The following is a 26,966-nucleotide window of genomic DNA, read 5'->3' as shown; positions in this document are numbered from 1 at the left end:
CTATAACTTCTATCAATACTGTCAACAATTAATATTGACTAATAAAGGTATCCTGTAAACTGAGTCATAGCATTATGTTACTTTATGCTGCTATTAGCAAAATTTCATGTCTTCTTGAAAACACTTCTCCTATAAATTTGGGATTTCTCAAAATAGCCTGCGTGATAGCTAGCAGCGAAGGACCCATGGTAACACTGCGTATGTGCAGAGGGAGGAAACACAGAGCAACCTTTGCATTTGCTAGACAAAGCTTCTGAGAAGATCTCAGGCTTCATTTGCTCCAACAGCAGGTTTCAGGCTGTGAGGGGCTTGTGTGCAAAAGTTTCTCACACCTTTATCTGTGCCAAGCAATTAAAAAACGAAAATGTCCAAATTTTGTGTAACTTTTAAGACATTTCCTTAGTCCTTCTTGTCTTCCTCCCTTGCAACATTTGTTTGGATACATTTATACCACCAACGCAACTGCAATCCCTGTACTGAAATGATATGTCTTTCTCTCAGCTCTGATCAGTTTTTCTGACCTGAACCTGGCTGATGTCTCTGACATCTTCCCAGGAAAGTCTAAGCATCAGCTGAGTCTCCCCAACAGCACGGTTTGGATTGTAATATTTTCCCTCGTGTTCCACCACCTCTTTTTTGTCAATATGAACAATATGATTGCATGGTGGACACCACTACTGTCTAGATTTTATTTATGCTACACAGACTTTGTATTTTTGACTATGATATAGCCTTTCACACTCTCACTCAGCATCTAAACTGCAAATGCCTAGGGCTCAAAGAAACTTCTACATTTGTACAGCACTTTAAAAACCTGCAGGTATGTTCTCCACCTTTCTGTCTTCCCTTTTCTAATTGCTATAAAATGATGGTTCAACAAATGGTTAGTGTGGCATTAAATTTAAGGGAAGAGGAATTGGAGGTTATCTCAGTCCTGACATGAGTACTACTGCCTCTGTTATTACATTCAGGAAAGCCTTTCAAGGCATGTGTTGTTGCTAGTATAATTTCATTTGTAAGCAATCTGTAGGTACACAGTTGAATTTGCACGTGTAGAGATAGTATTAGGGAAACCAGTGAAGACTCCAGCAACTAATGTAATTCTTCTCTCTTAAGACAAAAAAAAAAAAAAGACTAAAATTCTGTACTTTGCTTTTCTGAGTAGGCGTGGAAAAAAGAATGTATGGAATAGGATCACAGCTGCTCGAATACCACCATGGAAAGCACAAGAGAGTGCTTTGGATACAGGAGGATGGGATGGAAGTGCGAGGTGTTTGCTTTTGGCTGTTTTCTAGCGATTTCTTGGAAGTGTGAGAAACTCTGACCCTGATGTTCCCTCTGGTTTTTCATCAAAACACAAGGTTCGGAAGAAAAACAATGTAATCTGGCACTGCGTGTCAGCCTGTCCTAACAGGTACAACCCTGTAAGACACTACACTAAGAAACTCAAAAAAATACTGTAAAGATAATTTAAAAATATTCTTCTGTACATCCTTTAAACAGAAGGCCGTTTATCTTTGAACTTTACCTAATATATCATTATCTCTGAGCAGAAACTTAATAAGCTTCTACTGTAATTTTGTTGGGAGTTAAACATAAAATCATGTGGGTGGTGTATGTCTCACCGTGTCATGGCTTCCCAAGGAAAAGTTATCATCATTTGTCACTATAATACTGTGGCAAAAAGCATAAAGAGAACAAGCAATACAGTCATTTCACATCAGCTTTCTGCGCTGAGCTCAAGCTCCTGATGACTTGTACGTAGCAGCTATATTAAGAAGCAGGCTGTGCCATAATTGAATTAAAGGTGCAAAGGCATATAGGGCTGTGTGAACTCCCGGGTCAAGCTGCAATTGAATCAAAATCCTCTCTCCCTCCTACACTGCTTGGCAGAACTGCTGACCAAAAGGTTCGCAGACCTACAAAACGCATGCAGGAGTCCCCGCAGCTGGGGACGCAAAGTTACAGAGATAAAAAATCTGTGACCTTCAGCTTTTATTTCGTAAGAAGAAAAAGGCTTCTAAAAATATTTCACCATCGTTTTCTTTCAGAGAGCAGTCAGCTGATTTACATAAATGAACTGGCTCCTGTCAAGGAACCAGCAAGGAAAAGAAGGAAATTATCTGCCCCGAAAATCTGTAGCAAAGATAAGAGCAGCATCAGCCAGGGGAGGGGAGATTTAAATGCTTTTTGTCTGAAAGGTCGCTACAAAAAGCAGAAAGAGTATTACAGCCACTTAATGATCTCTGTCGCTGTGATAAATAAGTAGGAGCTTCTCCAGCAGTTTATTAACAAACACTCTGTAGGACAGTACAAAAGGCCACGACACGGGGCTATTAGAAGAGTGTTTTCACTGAGCCTGATAAAAAAGCCCCAACACAAAACCGAAGGAAGATTAAGGTGGAGCGGTAAGAAGAGGCATTCCTGGCAGAGCTGGAGGCTGACATCGCATGCGCTGTCGTCACTTACCGGTTTCGGTGTTCTCGTGCTCTGTGTCAGTGAGGGTGAGGTTGGAGTTGGCCCGGCTCGACAAGCAGGAGCTGCGTCCGGACTTGGGGTTGCGTCCCCAGAGCCTCACCGGGTGCTCAGGCGACATGACCACGTCCGCCTCCGTGTCGGCATCCGAGCCGGCGCTGATGGAGTAGCCGCAGTGAGGCAGGCCGATATCAGTCCGGTACAAAGTCCCATGTGTGGGTGTCACGTCTTCAAGACCCAGCTCTCGCAAAGAGAAGTTGGCTCCTGGGAGAAAACACAGCAGCCTGGTTACTCTTCGATAGGGGATGGTTTCATCTAGCACGGGTCAAGGGTAGAACCATTCATCCTCTGTCTTCTAGCGGGGCACAGCAGCTCCCGAGTCCCAGTGTCATACCCGATTCCCCTGTTTTGTGGTCTTGCTTAGGCTGAGACCAAGTGATCATGCCAAGACCAAAAAGCAGCTGCGTTCTTGCTTCTGGAACCTGACAAAAACTCAGAGCGTGTTCAATGAAATCATCAAATTGGAAAGCAAAGACAGATGGAGAAATGGTGGAATTCTTTAGGAGAGGCAAAAAGTAATCTTGGAAGAAAAGCAAAATGAGGCATGCAGTGATCAAAACTCCTACCCTACACCTGGCAACTCTACTACAATAGGAAAGTTGAGTGAGTTCTGCTCATTGAAATCCCTGAAATCACATACTGGAGATTTAAATTTCCTTTGGCGATCTCACTTTCCCCTTGCTGACCACTCACACCTTGACTCAGTTTAGCTATTCATTCTGATACAGTCACAGCAGAGGTTATTTGGCTGCAAATAGATGCAATTGTTCAGCTGACTAAAAATACAACCTGAAAAATGACTCTTGAGTCCATGTTTAGTTACCTACAGAGCTTCAAAATCAGACCAAATCAATGTGAATGAGGCTTCAAATATTAGCACACTTTGTTCGGAAAGTTGCACAAGAAAGCTGGGGGGAGCAATTAGTGGCTCCATTTTAATCCACACTTATTTATTAATGCGTGTTTTTATTTCTCAGCCCTGAATGTCTTTAAAAGATTTTGGCCACCCATGAATGCCTTTAGCTGCACCGTGCATTTAGAAGGCACAACGCACCCCCTGCTCCTGTTACGTTACGCCTTGATCGGATGGATTAAGGAACTTTATCTGTAACTGGTAGGAGACATCAGGCCCTGGATCATGGCCAAATACCAACACCGGTGATCAAATTCAGCCTAGCTGGCTTCTTCGGTTATTTCAATACATAAATCCCCTGAAACAAAAGGAGAAGTGGAACCTGCCAAATCTACGCACAGGTCACAGACTCAGCTTTAGAACAGTGTTTGCAATTTAGGCATGTTTCGACAAGATAAATCTGAATGCACGGTCTCCAGAAAAGTTCAGGCCAAAACCTACCTTTGAACAGTGAAGTTTGTATCTACTTATTATTGAAATCTGTTCATCAGGTGTGGACCTCAAGGTTGTATCCAAAACTGAGTTATGATTCTCTCCCTGCTCAAAACCGCACAAGCATGTGGCTCTCCTCACATTTCCATTTGTTGATGCTAAACATCACATGGTGGAAAACGTGTATGCAATAGAAACTGTCAGACTTCTACTTTTCCAGAGTCTGGTTTCACACTTGTGGAAACACTCTGGCTTGTCCCTGAGCCCTGCTGCATGGGGGAGGTCTCATATCATAGCACACATGCATTGAATGGTCAGCTGCCCCCACGTAGACGCTATTTTACTACACTTCTTCATTCAGTTGACTTTGCAGCTCACAGTGAACAGAGAGAAGATGTTTGAATGCAAGATGAATAATGGGACTGGACAACATTTCCACGTAAAGCTCAGAGAAGGAGCTGTTTGAAGTCAGGAGGAAATAACCAAGGTTCAGCTTGTAACAGATCTACAGCTGATAGCACTCAAACTATATAAAGCATTCATGAACTTCACACCTTTTTAATTGACCAAACAAGATTAAAGCTTTCAGACAGAGTGGACAGATAAGCTTGGTTGGGGCTCACACCTCTGTCAAACCCTAGGGCCTTGCTTGGGAAGCACAATGCAAGCTTGTGGCAAATTAATCCATTTAACTTGATTGCAAGGTGGTCTGAGAGAGTGTCCTCTACCACTCCACGGCATGAGGTAGCAAATGAACTTGACCTAGATTATAAACGCAAGGAAGCAGTATCTCCCCAGAGACCTCGCTCTTCTCTTCCAGTTTTGACTTTTGTGCAAGGCCAGAGTAGTTTTTAAACCATCCTCCACGGAGTACTGGAAAACGTCATCTTTTGGTTTTGCTTGCGCATTTGAGTCACTGATGGTGAGTTCCACCTTCCCCTGAAACAAGCCATACTCAACATCTTCAGACACATCAATGTGCAGCATGACTGATGCTCTCCAGTAACAGCAGCTCATAAATTATGAAAAATGACTGCTACAATTAACTGAAAATCAAATTTATTTGCAATAAACAGCAGGAGATGCATTGATTTTCATATTCTATGCTCACTGTTGCCTTTTAAGCTGGAAGAACTCAAGTCAATAAAAGGAAGATAATAAATATCTGAGACTTTTTAATTCAGATCTGGTCTATTTTTTCCTGTGCTGACTTGCACGTTTGCTGGCACTCTCACTCTAGCTAAAACCATTTAAATGCTGACTTGTTTATTTACTGAATTTATTTGGTCAATTTGAAATGTTTCCCTCCTCTGCCTTCCAAACCAATGCAGGAGAGAAATTCACTTTGCCTTGTTGATGTCGAGCAGGCTAATAAGGCTTGGTTTCAGTTGGCATGAGGCCAAGCAGCACCACAAAGTGAGGTCCGTTCATGGCTTTCTGCCAGTGGAAAATGTGGCACACAAAGTCTGGGGTTACTGTTAACACTCTTCAGGCCAGTTTTGGGACTCTCAGGATAAACTGGGAGAAAACTAGAAACTGGAAAATCTGTGGGTGATATATCAGAAGTTGAACTGGCACCCTGACATGGCTAATCTTAACTTCTCAATTAATTTCAGCCACTTAGACCAGTGGGTTTTACTATTTCTCAGTAGTCTACAAAATTTTCCTAGGGAAGTATGAACTTGTGTATAGCAAATTTATACTCCCTGTCAATAGACTGGCTTTTCTTATTTATCTTTTGTGGGCGTCTTAGGAGAAGTCCGTGGACCTGGATGGCCTCATAGACCCTCAGGTTGAAAACCGCTGACCTGTACTAATTCACATCTATCCTGCATGGTGAATATATTGTATGAAGTGAGCAAACTCAATGACCTAAAAGGTTTCCTTTTCTTTATAACTCCGTAGATTCCTTAGAGAGGATGAAGTACTTCAGAGTTGCTAAGAGGGAAACTCCTTTTATGATTGCAAAGTATTACTTACAACACCTATTGGCCCTTTTGTTAATTATTGCCTGGTGCCGCTCTCCTGAAATACAAACACCAAAGCCATGTGCACAAAGATACTTCTGCAAGTCATTTTGCTTGTGCATGCCTTAAAGATGAGTCTTGCACCAAAACCACAAGTGCATGGTGTTTGAAGAGTGAAATTAAGCAGCTCCCAAATTAAACAAGTGCAATTATATGCATTCCCTTTGGGGAATCAGCTTCTCCAAACTGCAGAGGCTATGTTCAGAGCAGCCTGGGTCAGCTATTTTATGTTCATTGTCTGGAATGCTGCCTACTCTATTTGACTCGCTTTGCCATTTTATGCTTTTCTTGATGGACTTCTAAAAATAATTTATGTGAAGCCCTGCTTGGTTTCTGAACTAAGACAGTCGTGTCTCTACAGAAAAATGAAGATGAGACTATAGTGGGGGCCAGAAATCCACCTCACGTAGGCAACAGCAGCAGTGAAAATGTAACTGCACTGAATTCAGGCTAGCAACAAAAAGGAGAACATTCAGGATCTCTATTAAGACTGTGGAGCCCATGCTGACCCTTGAACCTCCACATCTTCACAGCTACTGTGACCCAGATTCACTAAGTGGACTCCTTTAAGTCCTAAAAGTGGTTCTTTACCACTCCTTTAATACTGGAGCATATCCCCATCTCAAACCTACAGCCTGCAGGCCATGTACAATGCCAAGGGTTGTTCATCCTGTCTGCAGCTCAGCTGTCTCCCTTCTTCCAGGCTTCTTGGGTTTTGCTGTAGCCCAGGTGGACAGTGGGGACAGTGGCACTCTCCCCTCATTTTCTTCTGCCATGGTGTCCTTGTTGACTTCCTTCATGGTAGAGCAGGGACATGACACAGTGAAAAGGTCTCCTGAGCAGGCAGGGACTTTCCACGCCACGTCAGTACTGTGCATCATGCGCACAGGGGGTCTGTTCTCATGGTGGGAAGTGGCAAAGGGCTGTTGGAGACAGAAAGACTAAGACAGAGAAAATATGTCTTGGTAGATGCTAATGAACACAGGCTAGCGGTATCCGACGTAAGGACATTGGTTGGCACGCATCCCACGTCTGTGCAATACAATGAAGATGTTCCTTGCTGCTCTCTTTCCTTATGTCCCCCTTTTGGCCTCAGAGCCCTTCAAAGCCCCCAGCTCTCAGCTGATTAACTCACGCTGCTTGCAGCAGCATCTGCTGAAAGGTACTCACCCGCTCGGCAGAATTCATCGGCCTCCTGGTGCACCATGTCTTTGACCCGATTGCTGTAGGTCAACCTGGAGTCTTGATCATAAGCCTTCAGGGTCTCGCTGGAGCTGTAGGACTTCTGGGGTACCTTGCTGTCCTCACTCTCGGCTGAAGAGCTGGTGTAGCGGCGCTCAGTGTCGCGGCGCCGAGTCAGAGATCGATACGGTTTCCTTTCTTTTACATCCATGGCACCCTTGTCGGAGTATTCAACATTAAAATAATGACGTCTGTATGGTGGTCAGATTGGAATAACCTGAAAGAGACAATAAAAGAAATAGGATCTAGGTTCATGCCTTTGGGCACCCGAAGGCTAATTTGCCTTCTTTATACATTCTTGCACTGAACAAAAGAGATGTTACTTAATGGACTGCAGGAAAACCCTCTTAGAACGATTACCAATGGAAAGAAAGTCTCTGTTACGCATGACTCATTTAATAATTGCCACAGCTAGCGGGACACATACACACAGCAACCTGCATCTCTCTGAACTGGGCATGCGCTTGGGGATTTGAAACTGATTGTGATTTTTCTGCGTCTTCTTTCCATGGGAAGTGATTCAGACACCTCCAGGAGGCATGTATTCGGTACATCAGTCACCTAATCTCTGGGAAATCAGACCATGCTGAAAAGTCTCTATTTGGGCAGCCAGAGGACTTTGGAAAAATGCTGTCCTACAGTTTTAAAAGTGTTTTGATAGATCGTGAGGTTAGAAGGAATGAACAAAAGAATGAGACAGTGTAAGAAGGCAAGTGGGAAGGGAGAGGGACAAAAGAAGACTGAAGGAGTGAGATATGGATGGAAATCAGATGAAAATGTCTTCCTATTCAGAGGGCTCATCTTTACTCAGCTGGAAATAGGCTAGAACTTAAGCAGAGTTGAGAAAGTGTAAATAAATGATATCTCTGCTCCGTGTAACAGCATGGCCTGGGATTTATGCCTGTGGGGAAACCAATGTATATATGCACCAGTATGCAAGCATACATAACTGCAGACAGAGAAAATTGATATCAGAAATAAAATGTGTATTAAAAGTATTTTTCTCAAAATAATTAATAAATTGTCTTTTCACTTTCAGTTTATTAAATGCAACAGAAGCCAGAGGGAAAAAGTCAATGACTTGCAGGAAGATGGTAAAGTATGTTTTTGAATACCTAAACTGGTTTATGAGGAAAAAACTGGTAAAACCCACAAACCAAACATTGAAATCTGTAATTACAGGCTGAGTTTCTCAGGAACTGAGTTCTCCTAACTGCTAAAGAACAGAAGGCGAGTCTCTAAATGCCACACCAGGATATTGGTTTTTACTGGCAGTACTTAAAAACAGAAAGGAAGAGGATCAGAAAACACCTATCAGTTCTTGCTCTTTTTCATAGCAAATATGTATGGCAATGCAGCAAGGACTGAATCGCGTTCTGTTTGCATTCCTCTCTTGAAAGGCTAAATCGTGAGCATACTAATAAAATCTTACTCCTCCATGACTCTTAGAGCCCAGCCTTGCTTCAGATGCTGTGCCCTGGATTTGTGTTGCTGCAGCACAACACAGCAACGGTGCAATACTCGAGGATGGATGTGCTGTGAGCTTTGCAGGTCGCTTTAAAGGGTTGTGGTGTTAACGTAGTGTTTGTGGCTCTCAAAACTATGAACCTGTGAAGGATGGAGGACTCTTAGCACAGGTTCTGATAACCTACAAATCATAATAGTAATGCAGAAGCTTGAAGACAACATTTTATTATGAATTCCTCACTTGCCAAGCTGTCTGGCACAAGCACAACTAAGAAAATTCTTGAGTTGAAGGGAGACTGCAGGAGGGAGCAAGAGCTGCAGACGGCTGTGAGCTACACCTGCAGCTGGGAGAAGAAAAAGAGGGTCCCACTCCTATTTCTGCAATTCTGACTTTGCTTTCTGGGCTTTATCCCTTTAACCTCTAAAATGAACTTTGCAATGACAGAACCCCGTTCCGACGGCTTGTACGGTTTTTGTGGCGCTCTTCCAGGAAACTAAGACACTACTTTAAAAAAAAATACACTTAATTCTCTCCCAGTCTATTCCAGTGATGGCAGTAGACCAAGTTTACACTTCCTATTTGTCAGCAAAACACATACAAACCATTGAACACAAATGGAAGGGCGGGGGGGGAGGACTGTTCTTATAATTGAACTTTACTTAAGTCATCCGCAGAGATTTGAACACCACTTTGATTTTAAACATGTGTTTAAACCCACTGAACTCACTGACTTAAATTCATTCATGAACTATGTAAGTTCAATACAGTGAATGCAAATGGGATTACTCACCGGCCAAAATTTACACACGTTAGATGTTTTGCAGAGTAAGGGCCTGAGAGGTGCAAAACTTAAAGCCTGAATGTAAAAGCAATAGCGAAGGAAATAGTGTTAAGCTAAGGACCAGTTTAACATAGTAATAGCATGTAAGAGATCTACCAAACACTGGTAGATATTTTGCTGTATTGAATCAAACATATTGGCACTTTCACACTGGTGAGAGGTGAAAGGAATAGAGCATCTGATTGCTTTTCAGTGCACTGTATTCCTCCCTTAAAAAAACCAAAGCTTTTTATGGCTTGAAAAATTGTGACTTTTTTTGCAATTATTATTGACTTGGTTTCTCTCCTTTATACCATCTCTGGGTGAAATCCTCAAAAGGAGCAGGTTTGTTATACCTTTTAATAAAACACCTTAAAACAGGCTCCTTCACAGCGGCGCTGTAGTAAGTGCTGTTAATAATGAACACTGAAATTGTGGTTTATTGTCGTGGGGGACAGAGATAGCAAAATGTGAGCAAGAAGTAGGTACTCTATAAGAACGAAATGAGGAAAGGTGGCTTCTCTCTGCTCATGAGTAAGTATTGCAGCAATTCCTACCAAGGGCCAGTCATTTAAAAACCCTCTAGCAGGAGAGGCACACGTGCCAAGAAAACCTTTCTGCACAGTTAGAGCCACAAGGTACAAACAGGGTTCTGTAATTACCATTAGTAACCTTGCAGCTTAGGAAATGGCCAAAAAAAAATCAGGAAATTGACTGAATTCCCACCAGATGAAGGTTTTTCTTTTCATCAAGAAGGGTACTGAAAAACTGAAATTCCTCCTACAGTTCATCAAAAATAGCCCTGTAAATTTGCACCATTCACATACACATTCCTCTATAACAGTGCTTCAATTCCCAATTCATTCATGTCTTTATAAATTTAACTCTCCTCAGCCCTTTCTCTCTCTCTCTCTCTGCACTTGTAAGGAGATACTTTTCAACTAGAAAGGTCACCCCCAAAACACATAATGAAGATTTTTTTTCTATTTTCATTTTTTTAAAAGAAGGAACTGTTGCATTTAACTGACTTAAGTAAGTTTCCAGCACCTCTCCATGGACATGCAGTTCTTGTCATCTCATTTTTATGGACCAATTCCCATATGGTTTAGATACCTTGCCTTCAATGGAGTTGTGTTGTCAGGGAATTTGCGATATAGTGTTTCTGTGATAGATTATTATTTTTTATCTGCTACTCCTTGTGTCTTGATTTCACTTCTGCTACAATTTCATCCATGCCATCAACACCTCGCGTTTTTCCTGACTTCTCTGGCACAAGGTGAATACAAAGAATCACACTTGTCTCAGTTACATACTCAACCACCAGTTTCTTTCTGCCTCTAGCTCATGATTGCTCCTCATAACTTTAAAAGCTTCCATAAACTTGCTGGACCTGATATAAAAAAACAAGGCTTCTAATATTGTCCTTTCCATCCCTTCACTCCTCCTCCTTCCATAAAAGCACAAAAGCCTTCTTCTCTGAGCCATTTCTATTTGGAAAGGACTTTCTTGTCCTATAATGTAGTGTTTCTGGCTCAGTTTGATTCTTTCATCATACTGCCGTCTGCATAACATCAAATTTCATCTCTTTTTTTTTTTTTTTTCCCCCAGGCCAATTAATGGCAATAGCTATTCTTATTTTTGTCAGCCCTCTGAGTGTACAATCCCAGCTAGACCACAAGCTGGTTTGGAGTGCAATTCACAACAGAAGCATCCTTCGGGCTTTACTTACTCAACTCAGAAAAATCCCACTGACCCCAGAACGGGTTACTCACATGCTGAAGCCTATAAAATCAGACTCCTTGACATAATTATATATTTCAGAGGTGTGGGACTCTTCTCGCATCCTTGCATATATGTCAAGAAATGGAACAAAAAAATCAGCTTTCTAGTTCTGGTGCAGTAGTGCAGTAAACGCAATGCTTATTTGCAGCTCTTTTTATTTTGCCTTTGCTATGGTTGGCTCCCAAATAATCCTTTTTATTATGTTTTATCCTTTATATCTATCCTCCTCATTCTCGGTTCTGTTGCTTTTTGTTGCTCTTTGGAGCTTTCATTAACCACACCGGCTTTGTGCTGCAGAATCGCACTCAATGAATGGCAAGGGGAATGATTTATTTTCTGAGTCACTGCTCAAAAGACAAACTTCCATCAATCAAAAACCAGACAAGAGAGTGTGACACCACAAAGCGATATGCTAGGAGGTGCTTACAGCAAAAGGGACAGGTGGTCTTTGATAGCTGACTTACATTGCAGGTCACTAATCACAGAGATTAGCAGCAAGGTGATAGACAGCGCCTGTTCTGGAAGGCAGCATGTCATATCATCCAATTTTCTGTCAAAAAGTGAGGGTTTAAATGATAGAGATAGCTTTATGTGTTTCCTATATAGTTATGGCAACATGGTGATGAGAAAGCTGGAAGAGTGAAATATCTTGTCTCCATGAAAACGTGAGCATGAATCCTGGTGGGTTGACGTGGTCCACCTTTGTGCTGGGGGAAGCAAAGCAACTTCCCATAGTCGTTTGTTTCTCTCCTCAAAACTGCCTATGCAAAAATGGCATCTTACTTGGCAGGGCCTGCTTTTTGTCTTCTTACAGTAGATCTCCTCATTCCACTGCTCAGGGCAGTTTTTTTCCCTATTTTTTATTGCTGCTGCCCTTTGTAGAATGAGCACAGCCACAGAATACCGAGCAGCAAGCTGGATTTTATTTTTCCTCCTTTGGGCTCCACAAATCAAATCGTTAACTAAGACCTAATGCTGGTAAGTAGTGAGCAAGTATCCTTTTCTTCACTTTATAGAGGAAGAGATGAGGCATGGGAAGTCAAAGTGACTTGCTTAAGGTGGTACAAGAAGAAAGCAACACAGCTGAGAGCAGACTTTTGATCTCCCGGGCAGAGTCTGATATTGAGCCCCGGATTTTTTGAGAATCAAGTCACATAAGCACAGCAGAATATTTAATTTTAAAAATCTTGGTCAATGCATGTCTGAAATCTTTGTGCGAGAAGAGTAGTGTGAACCTCAGGTATTATTAACAAGATACTCTTTCATGTTTGGATACTGCCCTTCAGTCAGAAAGACTGTGAAGCATGTACAATTGCAGTTGTGTCTGACCCGTGGAATTCCATGGTGAATGAGGAAAACCCACTCAGAGTCAAAAGAGAGACAGTTTTTCACCACGTTGTACATTAATCTTCTCCAAAACACCAACAGCTGTTGGGGCCAGATCAACAATGTTATTTGGGAAGTTAGCTCGAACTCAAGATCCTAAGCTGCAACCAAAGATGTTGTGAGTTCAGATGCTTAAATGACTTTGTGGCTGTGGTTATTAACATCCTGCACCAAGTTAAGTCATCACTTGACATTTAACATCTTGTTTGAAACAACACAGTCCACTGTGACAGTCCCACCACACTTCCATGAGGATGCAAATGCCTGGTTCGAGGCTCTGTATTCTGGTTGCATGACACAAAATGTTGAACTGGGAAAACCTTATTTGGTCATTTCCATCTTGCCAGAAAATTCTGTGATATTGCCTGCCATTCCACACCTGGTCTAAAGCACAAAGCCAGCATAAATGTAGTGGTGAATGTTCTGATGTATTCAGCAGATATTTAGGCATGTACTTAGGGGTGATTCAAATCAAATTTGTATTGCCAGGTGATCAGAGGCTGCAACGATTTGATCTTAGCAAATATGCAACCATGGCTTAAACAGGGTGATGCTATTTACCAAGTTTCTGGGACATTCTTCTACAACATAAAAGACTCCTGTGTTTTTTATTAAACTTTAAGCTTCAGATTTATAACAGAGGTTCAAATCCCAGGAGGTCTTTGTAGGAAATAAATTAAGCTGTAGGTATAACATCCTCTCACATTTTTGGCAAAGGCTTTGGAAAGAAGCAGGCACAAGAGAGAAGAATGAAGACTTGAGTTAACACTGCTTGGCTTCAACCCAGCGCTCAGAGAAAGTAACAAAAACTCTCTTTTCTGGTCTCAACCACTAAGCCTTTCTTCTACTGGTAAGAGACTTGCTAGGCAATTGGTAATGTCCTGTCCAAAAGATGTGGTTTGTGACCTTTTCAGGAATAAATCTAAAACTGCAATGAGCTGGAGGCCCAGAAAAGCTTGAAACAGTAGTTGAGGTTTGAAGCATGGTGGGAAAGCATGAAGGGGGCTGGAATGCAATTATCTCAATTATTTCTGGTTTGCAAACCCCTAAGTCTTCCCTCATGGGATGCAGCCCTTAGCCTGTGCTAGGGGAAGATTTGGGGGCCAGAAGTTAAAAAAGCTTTCAAATAGTTTTTGACTAATGTAAGCAGTTTGCAGCTGCAGCCATCAGAACCCTCCACTGGCTTCCCTCAAAATGGAAATTACTTTGGAAACAATCTTATTTTTATATTGAAATACTCTTTATTAGTCTATTTAGCCATTCTTGGAAGAAGCAGGTTTTCTTCAGAACCTCAGTTTAATAGATAATACATAAAGGTATTTAAATAATAAATGCCAGAAGAGCCAGCATGACAATATAGACTGATTTAGGTTCAGCCTGCAAATTTTTCCTGGCTCACTATGTCAGACTCGAGGTTCGGGTGTGTGATGTGCCAGTGAAACCAGCCTGTGTATCAGTGAGTCTCAGAATGAGAAAGAGCTGGTGGCATCAAATGCAGAAGTGACATCTCCATTGCATGTAGTCACTGAATGAATTCCACTAAAGCATACCCATTCTTCCTCCATCACCCACCATCTGCTGATTTGGGCTTTTACCTGGGACACAGAAGACCAAGATTTAAGTCCTTAATCTGAATCAGACAGCACAAAGTCTTGAATGTGTCTAACATCCCAGGTGAAAGCCCTATGTACAGGCTTGGGAGAGTGTTCAGAAAAGAAAAACAGAGTCTTTTTTGTCTTCTGAAAAACAATAAAACATGTTTGATAAATCTCTAGTAATCTTCTAGACAATAACAAAAGACTGGTACAAGGATGGGTTGACCTTGGCTGGACACCAGGTGCCCACCAAGCCGCTCTATCGCTCCCCTCCTCAGCAGGACATGGGGGGAGAAAATAAGATGGAAAAAAACTCGTGGGTCAAGAGAAAGACAGTTTAATAAAGCAAAAGTAAAGACTGCATGCGGAAGTGAAGGAAAACAAAAGATTTATTCTCTACTTCCCATCAACAGACAATGTCCAGCCACTTCCCAGGAAGCAGGGCTTCAGGACGCGTAGCGGTTGCTCCAGAAGACAAACGTTGTAATAACGAATGCCCTCCCTCCTCCTCCTGTCTCTTAGCTTTTATAGCTGAGCAGACATCATACGGTATGGAATATCAGTTTGGGTCAGCTGCCCTGGCTATGTCCCATCCCAAGCTCTTGCCCACCCCCAGCCTGCCACGTGCATCTTGTGTCATTCAACCACTTTATCCCATCATTTGGTAAGGGAATACCCACACCTAGTTACACTCCCTCTGTATCCCTGCTTCTCTGGCAAATAAACTGAACAAGGAAACTATACACCTTTATTACCCCTGCATGGACTCAATGCAGTCATAGGCAATGTTTGCATTTCTGTGAGCTTCTAGGAAAAATAGGAAGAAACAAAGGCTCTTATGTGCATATAGATATACAAAGCAGAACTAGCAGTCTTGGTGAGGCATCAGAGGCCAGCTGAACTCTTTTTTACACAGGAGAACTTTTTACAGGATTGTGCATTAACTGCTCAAGTAACTGGTTACACTCAACAGCTTCATGCCTCTTGTGTGTCATGCAGTTGTGTCTAAGAGTTGGCCATTCTGTGAAGAGCTCCTGAAATTGTTCACAGGAGAATGATGGTACTGGGTCAGACCAAAGGACCATCAAGCCCTGTATCCTGTCTCCCAGTGGTGGGTGCTTTGGAAGAGCAGAAGGGGAAGGTGGTTGGGAACAGTGATTTAAAGAGTAAGGTTGGTCCTTCCCCTCGATACACTTCCAGAAGACTGGGGTTCAGCAAATTTTTTAGCTGGACCACAGGGTTTGACAGTTCTTCATGGACCTGTCCTCTGAGAGTTTGTTTAATCCGATTTGATGTTTAAATACTTTTGGCCTTTGCAGCATCTTGCGGGTAGTCCCACAGTGTGATTGTGTGTTGTGTGAAAAAGCACTTTAAACTCACTGCCTGGTGTGTACAGGTGTTGCCTCTTCCACGGGGATATTGATGAGCTCACAGTCATTTCCATAAGAACAAGGCTTTGAACTCATGCGCACTCTCAGACGTACCTTATTTATCACTATTATGCATTATTTCTGCTCTCACAGGAGACAACTGAATGAAGGCTGGGAATCTTTTAGGAAAGAAGGCATGTCTGCCTTTTCTCCCTGCAGCCACCACTGCAGGCTCTAATCCTGCCTCTAACAACGTTGACGCTATCAGGAGTGGCTGTGTTTGCTGCAGGATAACTATGAAGGAGAAAACTGTCAGTACATAAAGTTTAAAGCATAAATCTTGTCATAGGTCTGTATCACTCAGGAGAAGTATCACGGTGGTGTGCACCTCATATGTGAAACAGAGTTCAGGGCACGTCTCTAGTTCTACAGCCTTTGGATGCAGCCCAGTGTCTGAGCTGCTCACAGGGCGACAGCTTGAATTGTAGGAGAGGTGTAATGTAAAACTTGCAATATCTGAATTTTTATTTTTTTTTTGGCTTGGCTTGGCTCTGAAAATAATAGAATAATAGTTTATGCTTGTATTGGCTTTCACTACTGCAATTTAGTGCCCAGGGATGCCATAGGCTCAACTGAATTTGGAGGAATATACTCAATGGTATGCTCAAAAAGCATTGCTAGGAACAGATTCATTTTGTACCTGCCTATTAATTAACGCTATTTATATAGACACTCTGCAGAACAATATGATGGAACCTGCAGTAGAGGGAAGCTCTCACCTAAGTAGGCAGGACAAACAGCTTAGGGAAAAGTGAGTATTACCGTCCCTCTTCTGCAGGCAAAGGCAATTATCTTGTCCAGGTCACAGGATTCAAGTAACTAACACCCTAAACTCCTGCAGGATTAGTCATGAGGCCAACCTGTCCTTGTCTTCTTACAGTATTGTGTAAAATTGTCCCAGCTCTTGTGCAGTTGCAGTGGTAGTGGGTAATCTGTCCTCACTTTCCTTCAGCAGGGAAAGAAGCAGGCCTGTTTTCCTGTGTTGATAAAATCCCCCAAAGAGTCCAACTTCAAACTAAGTTTATTAAAATATGAATTATCTGCAAAAAGATTGCAAAGGCCCATGAATTGATTTCTGATTTTCTATGGACTTATTTTAGGACTTCACTGTGAGATAATCAGAGTGCATTGAGAGATGCTAGGGATTGATTAATCAGTATAACCCCTACTGTGTCCAAAGCTTAACTTTCAATTACACATCAAGCTTACACAGTAAGCAGTATATTTTTCTTAGGTAAAATGCCTATGGAGGAAAAATAGAGAGATAAAAATAGTAAATTAGAAATAGAAAATAATTGCTATTTCTTTTTTTCTTAAACAAAGGGCTCCCTCATTGGAGTAACAAGAAGAGGTATCACCTCTAACAAGGGATTTTAAGCAGATGCAATTCCTCTTGCAAAGTGAGAACTCCATCTGACATCCCCACAAATCACTGCCTGCTTGACACAGACTACACTCTGGCAAGAGGACTTACACCTGATTGCTGGGTTGCAGCTCAGCACTTACATGTACAGGGTGCGAACCACCAAAAAAGACCTCGATGCACTCTTCCAGATGTACAAATGCTGCAGGACTGCAAGGTGTATTAAGGAGGGGGCTTAGTAAGGTAATGATAAGTGATACTGTAGCTCGGGTGAAAAGATAAAACATTGCATTTATATTATCCTTGCAACATTCTGCTTTCCTACTTGCCCAAAGATATCAGAATAACAGCAGGGTTTATTTTTAGTTACTTTTGGGTTTTTTACCACCACGGTAAAAACTCAGGAGGTAAAATTTAGATTCTGATTTTATGCTTCAATTGCAAGTCTACACGGTGGGGTGAACAGGCTACCCATATAAGTAGAATTTGTCTCACCTAAGTTTTAATATCAGTCCAGCAAACACCTGCAGCCAAACTAGTCACACTTGATTCTTTCTACAATCAGTGAAGAAAAAAAAAGTCACTTCTAGGGCAAGAGTCATTAAAAAACAGTATTTTAAACATCTGTTATAGACATAGATAAATTATTACCTAGAAGTGACTCTTTATTGACTCCAAGGGGACCCTACGTTGACTCGTTCAAGATTGAGAGTCTAAATTCGGTTGGATTAACCACACTGTAGAGTTCTTCATTCATGTTGTCGCATGGCTGTGATTTCTTAATGATTTAGCCACTCAAGGAGATCCACTTGCATCTCTCCCATGATACAGGCAGAACAGAGAGGCAGAAGAGAGGTGACCTGAACAAGGTCACGCAGGAAGTCGGTGGCAGAGACTGCACAAACCCCAGCTCCTCTTCACGCTTCAGAAGCCTCTTTGCTGGAGTCCTTGGAATCTGTGCCAGTATTCATGAAAGCCAAATATTTTTCATATTTTTCAGTAGAAAAAATGCTAGGTAAGAGATTAAGTGGTTTATCCAAGTCCAAACTGGAAACTAAATTCTGGTTTATTGTTACTAAGATCACTGATTTAGGGACTAAGTGATAAGTCGTTCGGTTTGCCATAGGAAAACCTCTTGTGTATGACTTTTTATGGCAAACCAGAATGATTTATTAAGTCATTCTTATAATGAAGAGAAAGTTTTTGTATCATTTAACAAACTGAGTGGAAAGGCTCACTGGTCTGCTGAAGGAGAGCTTTGCTACCATGCTCAGGAATCCAGCTTAAGGAATATTCAGCAAAAAGACATTGTGGGAAGAAAAGGGAAAAGCAAATGAAGGAGCTGGGGAGGAGAGAAGACAATTGAAGATGTAAATGACTCTTCTTAGCCATACTTTTAATGACTAGTTAGACCAAAGATTAGAAGTAATTGAACTAGCTCTCAGTCAACAAAAGATGCAAATAGATTGTAAAGCAGAGTAGGATTACATTAATTTACACTAAACCAAGAGTAATTAGTTAGTGTTTGTGCAGTGCTTAGAAAGCAGAAAGTGCTATATAAATGTTAATTATTACTATTTGTTTCAAATAGATGCAACAAACACAATCTTTTATATGTCTTACAAGGTAAAAGACAAAAAAGCAAAACTCAGTAACAGGCTCCACCATTTAACTGAGACATAGCAGAGCACATTCAGGAAAACACACAGTCTTAGTGGCTATTTCCGAATCATGAACGTTTCATTTGAAGTCATAAGGTGACTTTCTATCTCTGGAAAGTCTGTCTTCTGGAAAATGAAAAAAAAACCCAAACCACCACCCCAAACACCAAGGCTAGATGCTTATCTCTGCAGTGTACTGTGTGCTTTTCTGACCTTGCGCAAGGTCAAAAGACAAGAGAATTTAAGAGATCGAGGCCATGGGTTTAAGCAGCGAGTAAACCATCTTCATTTTGGGCCATGCAATTGTTCCTGAGATGAAGAGATAGTTCTGTCTACTGCTGAGAAGAAAAAGTCTGGGAAACGGCACTAGTTTCTCTTGTGCCTAGCTGTACCACTAATTTATTGTGTGATCCTGGACAAGGCATTTAACCTTTTGGGCTCATTTTATGAAAAACAGATATAACCATTCTTAGCTGTTTCACAGCCAAGTAAAGGGTCTTGTTTGATGCTTTTAAGCATATAATTTCAATAAATAATCTATGAGACATGTATCACTATTAAGAAGATGACCGAAAGAGTCCAGGAGTCTAACAAGAAACTTATTAGGTGAGATCATACAGTTTCAGGATGGATTCTGGGCCATGACATGCTAATGATTTGCAAAGAGTATTAGGCTCGTCGGTATCATGGACATGAAAGAACCATAAAGTAAAACGTTTATCTGCTTTTTTTTCAATAAATTCTTGACCCAATTTCCTACCTACCTTGGCAAACTCTTGCAGAGAAGAATGATAAATAGCAGAGGTCCAACTACATTGTGTGTTTTAAAAATCACAAAAGATAATTCAATTTTAAAAGTAATTTATAAGAAAGAAATATTTTACCAGGATATGAGCTAATAAAAACCTGTATTTAGTGCTCATGATTTTCAAAGCGGTATACAAATGTCAGTTTATTAGCTAACAATTATATCAGTAAAGAAGGAAGTGGTATGGATGGAGACAGAGGAGACAGCAACATCCTCAGCCATAAGCTCCTGAAGCCAAATGTCTCATTGTACATATCATTACCCAAGTGAAGCTGGATCAATGCTTACATCTGTTGGATGCAGAAATCTGCAGGAAAGCCAATTGCCAAGAATCCTTTAAACATAAGTTTGTTTTTACCAAAGTTCAGGCTCCTGGGTTTGAAAATGTCAACCTCGGTGGAGGAATGGTTCCACGTTTCAGCATTTCTGATGACAAACCCGGCTTGAGATGTTCCCTCCTGCTAAGGCTCAGCCACCCTGCTGCTTGCTGCCTCCCTGAAGATACTGATGCAGCTCTTTGTAAAACCACACCATAAGCACATCAGGGAAATGGTCTGGAAATAAAAAGAGCCCTTATCTGCCAAATACTTACCTTTTTATTTTTTTAACCTACCCCAACTTTAATTGGGCTAGATTAAAATCAATCTGGTTTTATAGCGTGGTTTCACAAGTAGTTGCACTGGCTCAGGCAAAAGGGCAATACACTGGGGTGGGAAGGAAAACAGATTGGGAAACTTTGCTGCCATCCAAACTGGAAGATGGAACCATATCTATTTTAAGTCATGGCATGCAATATCTTGCCTGATCGAAAAAAATCTGTATTTCTAACCAGTTTTCAAGCAGTAGAACAGGGAGTTTCTAATAACCCTTCTGATACATCTTTTCCAGCTCTAGCTCCTACCACCCATGATCAGATGTTGTGCTGGTTTTGGCTGGGATAGAGTTAATTTTCTTCACAGTAGCTAGTATGGGGCTATGGTTTGGATTTGGGCTGAAAACTGTGTTAACACAGAGATGTTTTCGCTCCTGCTGAGCAGGGCTTACCCAGAGCCAAGGGCTTTTCTGCTTCTCCCCCCACCCCACCAGCGAGGAGGCTGGGGGGGCACAAGGAGTTGGGGGGGACACAGCCGGGACAGCCGACCCCAACTGACCCAAGGGAGATCCCAGACCGTAGGACATCATGGTCGGCAGATAAAGCTGGGGAAGAAGAAGGAAGGGGGGACGTTGGGAGTGATGGCGTTTGTCTTCCCCAGTCCCCGTTAGGCGTGATGGAGCCCTGCTGTCCTGGGGATGGCTGAACTCCTGCCTGCCCATGGGGAGTGGGGAATGGATTCCTGGTCTTGCTTGGCTTGTGTCCATGGCTTTTGCTTTCCCTATTAAACTGTCTATCTCAACCCATGAGTTTTCTCACTTTTACTCTTCCAGTTCTCTCCTCCATCCCACCATGGGGGGAGTGAGCAAGCAGCTAGGTGGGGGTTAGTTGCTGGCTGGGGTTAAACCACGACAGATGTACATTTTGTAACTCTGAGAGATAATATTGCTCCATTTCTGCCAAGAGAGCTGCTGCTGCTTCATAGGAGCTGCCTTGCTGAAACCCCTCTGCTTCATGCCCACATCACATCCATTTCTCCTTGCTTACAGACTGAAGTTTCTCTGGTTTTAATTGGAATTTCTGTTAATACTTTATTCTCTCTGCCATGTCTTTACCACGCTGTTTTCAAGTAAAGTTGAAAACTGTTGAAAGCAAAACAGTCAAATGCAGTCAGCATTTTCTTCCTCTTTTTCTTCCCTTTTATTTCAGTAGCAATTATTGGTGTCCCATATAGGAGAAATGAATGTAAAAAAAGAAAAAAAAAAATTAGATCTTCCCTACTGCTTTGGAGCTTTTTGTTTTGTAAATCATGCTGCATGTAAGCTATATTTGAAGGTATTCCACAAAAAACTTTTTTCTCCCGGTATTTCTGACTGGTGACGAGTAAATTTGTTGTGTCATCTCCTAACTGGCATTGGGTTTTACACCAGCAATGGCTTCTGTGAACTACGCATCTGATCCAACACTCATTAAATTACATGGAAGTATTTTCCATTCATTTCACTTGGGGACTAAAATGGGGCTTTATAAGCTCAGCTCCCTGCACAAAACCTTTTAACGTTCACATTTATGGTATGGGCTGCACTGCATCGTATTTCAGCCTTCAAAAGTGTCAGTGCTGAGGATGAAAAGCAATAAAATTAAGAAATTGGAGTCTTTTGGAAATCTCCTTCCCAGAGTGAGCCGAAATGAACCTATGCAGAAACATATAAGAAAGCACATTGGCAATTTTTTCAGACGTAACCTGTGACCTTGGGAGCCTCCAAGTTGCAAGGATCCCCCTGAGAACCTTCAGGGGGGCCTGGGTTTGATGGAGCAGGTATTTCTCCAAAATTAGGCTCCTTTCTGGCATTATAAGCATAGTGCCTACTATAATTAAGGCATTTTAAAAATTTTCGTTCCATAATTATATATAGCTGGGGTCTGGGGCAGCCTAACGTTCAAGCTGTCGCTAAACACGTTCAATGCCGCGTTGGGTCATTAGGCTTATAAACAGGTTGAATCTAAACACTGGGGCCTGTGCATTTTAGCTGATTTCTTGGGTAGGTAAAGAGATATTTATAATTTTCATTTAGCTTGAGTGATACCAGCACCTGCCACTCGCTCTAAACAGAGCAGTTAACCCATAACTCCCTCTGTCAACTCCCGTTGACAGAAAGCAAAGCAGATAAATTAATGGCTCCCCTGAGAGGAGCGAAAGGAGAAGACTCATGTAAACAAACATCTCACAAAATACAACTGTATTAATGGGATTGGAAATGAAAGAGAAAACGCCTCTCCCCATCCTCGATAGGCACAGCAGGCTAGAGGCAAACACCCACAATGATGCTAAAGGTGGGGAACGTACACCAGACGCTTCGCAGCTCGCGCAATGGCAATTAGTGCATCCCCAAAGCAGATGAAAATATTTCGGTCCTGCAGATGCCAATGGCTGGGATGTCTTTGCAGCTTTCTTGAAGCATGCGGATGTGTAAATACGCCCCTCGCCCCTCTACGCGGGCATGCACACAAAGCCCTGCTGCTGGCAGATGCATCCCACAAACAGTAATTAAAAGCAAAAGAAGGTGGAATATGTGATTCTTTTAAAAATCTGGTTTGCTCTTATGGAAACACAGAGGCTGAGCTGTGCTACTTGGCTTCTTCCCTCATCTGAGGATGGGTTTAGTATCTTCAGCTGTTCGGTCCCAGATGTACTGGGGATGTGGTGCTGTGACATAAACTGAAGAGCATTCAATTATTATTTCCTCTGTCAAGGGATAATATTAAGACACTTAGATATCCTGGTAATGGCAATCTTATAAAAAGCCAAATCTGTAGGTCAGTTGATTTGGCCCTAGTCTGGGGATGAATCTAATTAACTAAGAGATTTTTTTTCCCCCAACTCTATCATCTTCCTCTTTCAGATCTGTTTCTCCCCTTTTCCCTGTGATGGGAAACTCTGAATTTTACTTGCTTTTCCTGTGACGGCTTTTGAGTGGTCCTGGACACCACAGGGTTTGTGCACCTCACAGTCTTCTGAGACAGATAAATGTTTGCATAGACAAAAAATTAAAGCAAAGACCCTTCCCTATCTCACCCTGGCTGGTCTTTTTTACCCATACATGTCTCCTTCCTTGAGATAATACAAGCATCCGCGTGACTTTCATCTGGTATAAAATGACTGCAGAAATGTAAATAAAATTGAATGTGTTTTTGCAGATCAGGCATCCAATCTGGTTCACTGCTGCATGGTGGGACTGGGTGTAGGGCAGCCAGGATCTGCTGCTGGCCAAAGCTGTGGGCTGAGGGAGGATTTATGCTCTGTTTAGGGCAAAGGAAGGTCCCATGTCCCTGTCACCCTGCTGTCCTGGTCAGGATTGCACCATAACTCCCATCTGCTCTGCTTCTCCAGATGTTGCAACATCTGGATAGAGAGGGTGTGAAGATTTTAGCCAGACTGGAGGGTCTTAAGTGTCTTTTTGCCTCCCTCACACTCCAGCTTGTCCAGGAATGTGGAGGAGAAGCCCATAGCTGAGCTTTCTCCGCTGAGCTGAGTTTGTGTTAGGCTACAAATTGTAATTCAGGGAAGGGTGGGTGTAAGGGGGGATGAGTACGGCATCAAAGCAAGGGTCTGTAAATGGAAATCTTATTCACATGTGTTTTACCTCCTACCCTGGCATAGTTTAGTGTCTGTGCGTTGGCTTGGACCGAAGCCAATGAGTCAAACAACATTCTCTGTGTAATTATATGCTTAATGGAAACAAGCAGAGGTCTCCATGGCCTAGATTTGGAGACGATTGTTTCTTAAGTAGTTGCCTCTGAGGAAGAGGGGGGAGGAATATGCAGAAGCCAAGGAGATGATGTGACATTGCAAAGGCACCGGTTGTGGTGGGAGCATATGGTCTAGGGGCTCTGCTCGGCTGCCCAGCCCACTCTAACAGCAGTCACTGGCTGCTTTGGCACCTCCTCGGCCAGTAAATAAAGAGCAAGAAGTTGCATCAAGTGGTCGTCTTGCCCTGGTGAGGGCCTGCCAGCTGCAGCTCTGACAGCACATGGTGGCATCGATGCCAAAAGCAGAGACCGGGGGTGTGACAGAGTTGACCTGGCCGGACTTGCGGTGACATGAAGTATTTCCCTCCCAGCCTGGTTTTCCACATCACCCTTTCTTCTAGAGGTTAATGGTGCTATAAGGGCAGCAGCAATAAATAAATGTGCCTACCCTGAAGCCTCATTAGTGTAAAGCCCAGCATTATAATTCATTAACCTTGCATAAGCTGGGCTGGCACGAGGATGGCAGGCGTGAGCCTCCTTCTACTGTCTCTGCTGCGGCAATGGGATTGGTAATAATTGGTAATAATTGAAGCCCCTGATTTTATGCTGCTGTCCAAGGCTGCTCTCAACGGGAGGGTTTTGCATAAATGTACAGGGAAGGGGTGTTAGGATGACAGACAGACACAGTAGAGATCCTGGCCTAAGGTGAACGTGCCTGTGGCTCTCTTGCTTCATGCTCTTCAGCTCAATTTAGCTGATCCATATCAGAGTGGGCAGCTGTTTCATGGGGGAAGGAGGAGAGAAGGTGTAGACCACCATCTGACTCCAGGATTTTGGAAACAAGGTAAATGCAATGGGGAAGGGGCAGAGGCAACGGCTGGGATCCCAGCGTTGGGCTCAGGGTCAGGCCAACGCTTTCTCCTGTAGGACTGCAGAGGGAGAAACACTCCAGGAAAGTGCTTAAGCAGTATATTAATTATGTCAATATTAGTAGCTAGCGTCTCTATGTCTCTTCCTTAGCCAACACCTCCCACCCCTCTTCTGGCCTGTGTTTTCATTTTATAAACTGGTATGAGAACTATAACAGCTTTCCAGTTGGCCCAGGGTTTTATATAGGCTAAGGCTAAAATTAAGGCATTTCACTAAGACATGGGAAATGGCCTCAGTTATTTGTAAGTTTGGAAACAAATGTATTTAAACTTTTTTGTAAAACAAACAAACAAGCAAACAGCAACAAAAGCTGTAAATGGCTTTGATGGTTGATTTATTGCTAAACAGGAATACTAATAATGTATTGGTCCTCAAACAGATTTTTCACCAGTCTAATCTGGAAACAGCTCAACTGAAATTGGAGACACAAAGGAGATATCTACACTAGTAAATTAAATATTTTATTACAGTAAATAACACTCTGGGACTGTTCCCTGATTCTGAGGCCAACTGGCATGGAGAAGCCTTCATCTATATAATAAACCCTCTTAGTATCCAAAACAGGGTGGCTGTAGTCTTCTGCATTTTGGGACGGGTCCCTGGCCCGTGCCGATGCCTGAGCCATACTCAGACATTCTTTGGCCCAGGTTAAAACATTGCCAAGAACCTCTATTAATTGTTGTTTAGCTGTTATTCAACAATATAAACAAAAACTCCCTGGTATTGTTTAATTTACTAGCATAAAAAGAGCCAGAACTGCAGCTGGCCAAACTGTAAGGAAATAGGTACCTCCACATTTACAGTAGTTTTCAGATTCTTTTGTAAAAGAAAATGTGCTTCTTATTTTGATTGTAAGTTAATTACGCAAGCCATGAAATCAGTGTGATATCCTGCTCTTTAACCCATGCTAGCATTGCCTTATGTGCATTGCAGAGACCTTGGAAGAGCTAGGTGTTGGTATTCTCACAGCTGGCAGGCTTGAATTTAACAGTAATTGGGACCTTGGATTTGTTTTTTAAGGAAATCCCTGCTCCTTCCTTTTCCTCCCAAGATTGTTGGGCAGTGTAATTTTTCTCAGCATTCAATTTAAGTTTCTTTCTTCCCCCCTTTTTTTTTTTTTTTTGAGTAAAAAGAGCAAATGAAATGGAACTGATCTTTCATTAGAAGAAGTCCATCGATGGAGCAGATATCATTTAGAGCAGGTTGTCTAGGAGCGAAGGCAACACCAGCCAGAGAGGAAATGTTGCCAGGTTGCCCTCCTGACTCTAATCTCTGATTTCAAGCTATTACATGAAGCCCTGAAAACCAACAAACAATGCGAACAATAATGAAAGGGTGTTTAAGAAAGAGAGATGCCATTTGAGGGGGGATTACTGGATGTGAATGCTATCTCTCCCAGCTCTTGGCAAAGAGCGAATTGGAATCACGTTGTCGTCAAATCAAATATTCCTAAAGCACCCCTAGGGATTGTTTTGCAATTTTGTTAATATTTTAAAAGCATCCCTTGATCTCACCCATGCCTGCCTGCAGCTATGATTTCATTATGCACTGAAGCAGATGTCTTCTCTCTCTCTCCTTTCTCCCCTCTCTCCCCTCAAGTTTTCACCTTAATAAGGTGCATTATGAACAATTGATTTTGAAGCCCACAAGCACATGGAATCCACCAGGAGACAGAGCACTTTAATCCTGCCACGTTTGCAGAACGGGCTTTTTTGTCAACACTGGCCAGCCATGAGTATAAGAAACTTCTCAGAGGAAAAACAAACAAACAAAAACTTTCCCTCAAAGCCATAGGACAGAAATGCAGAGTGGCCTGATTCTGAAAGCATGTCTCCAAGCCGAATTCCCAACATTATCTTAAATTACCTATGCATTACCTATAACTCTCTTTTTTGAAGGAAAGCTGAATAAGCGAGTATTGGAGGGACGTACTGACGGATGAATGAAAGCCTGGCTTCTTCGTACATTTGTCTATGAAAAAAGACTTAGCAGAGACCTAACAGGATCAAGGCTATCTACCTCAGCAGTATTTATGCTGCTGTTTATCTTCAGGATGGTTGACACAGAGGTGGGGTCCCCCCGAAGGCCAGGGCTGTGACTTTGCTTGACATCTGTAAAGTGCCATCCATCAAGTGAATTAATCATGAATCACAAGACGACAGAAAGTGTGGCCAAGGCAGGTCAAATGCTGTGGCCCTGGCCAAAGAGCAGGCACCTAAGCAGTGCTATTCC

The 26,966-nt window shown here is 42.3% G+C and overlaps 1 protein-coding gene across 7 annotated transcripts in view; it reads right to left on the bottom strand.

Annotated features, from left to right (window-relative positions):
* TENM4 (teneurin transmembrane protein 4) overlaps positions 1 to 26,966 on the bottom strand; it is a 600,927-nt gene that overhangs the window by 347,569 nt on the left and 226,392 nt on the right. For all 7 annotated transcript variants that reach the window (XM_069808531.1, XM_069808534.1, XM_069808532.1 and 4 more), the window contains 2 exons: positions 7,078 to 7,366; positions 2,470 to 2,739 (listed from right to left, as the gene is read on the bottom strand). In XM_069808531.1, coding sequence (XP_069664632.1) covers positions 2,470 to 2,739; positions 7,078 to 7,300 — 493 coding nt within the window. In that variant the 5' untranslated portion in view covers positions 7,301 to 7,366. The remainder of the gene's footprint in view (positions 1 to 2,469; positions 2,740 to 7,077; positions 7,367 to 26,966) is intronic.

The sequence above is a fragment of the Haliaeetus albicilla genome, chromosome 20, assembly GCF_947461875.1.
Source record: "Haliaeetus albicilla chromosome 20, bHalAlb1.1, whole genome shotgun sequence".
In the NCBI taxonomy this organism is placed as follows: Eukaryota; Metazoa; Chordata; class Aves; order Accipitriformes; family Accipitridae; genus Haliaeetus; species Haliaeetus albicilla.
This window is presented reverse-complemented; position numbering and strand designations above follow the sequence as displayed.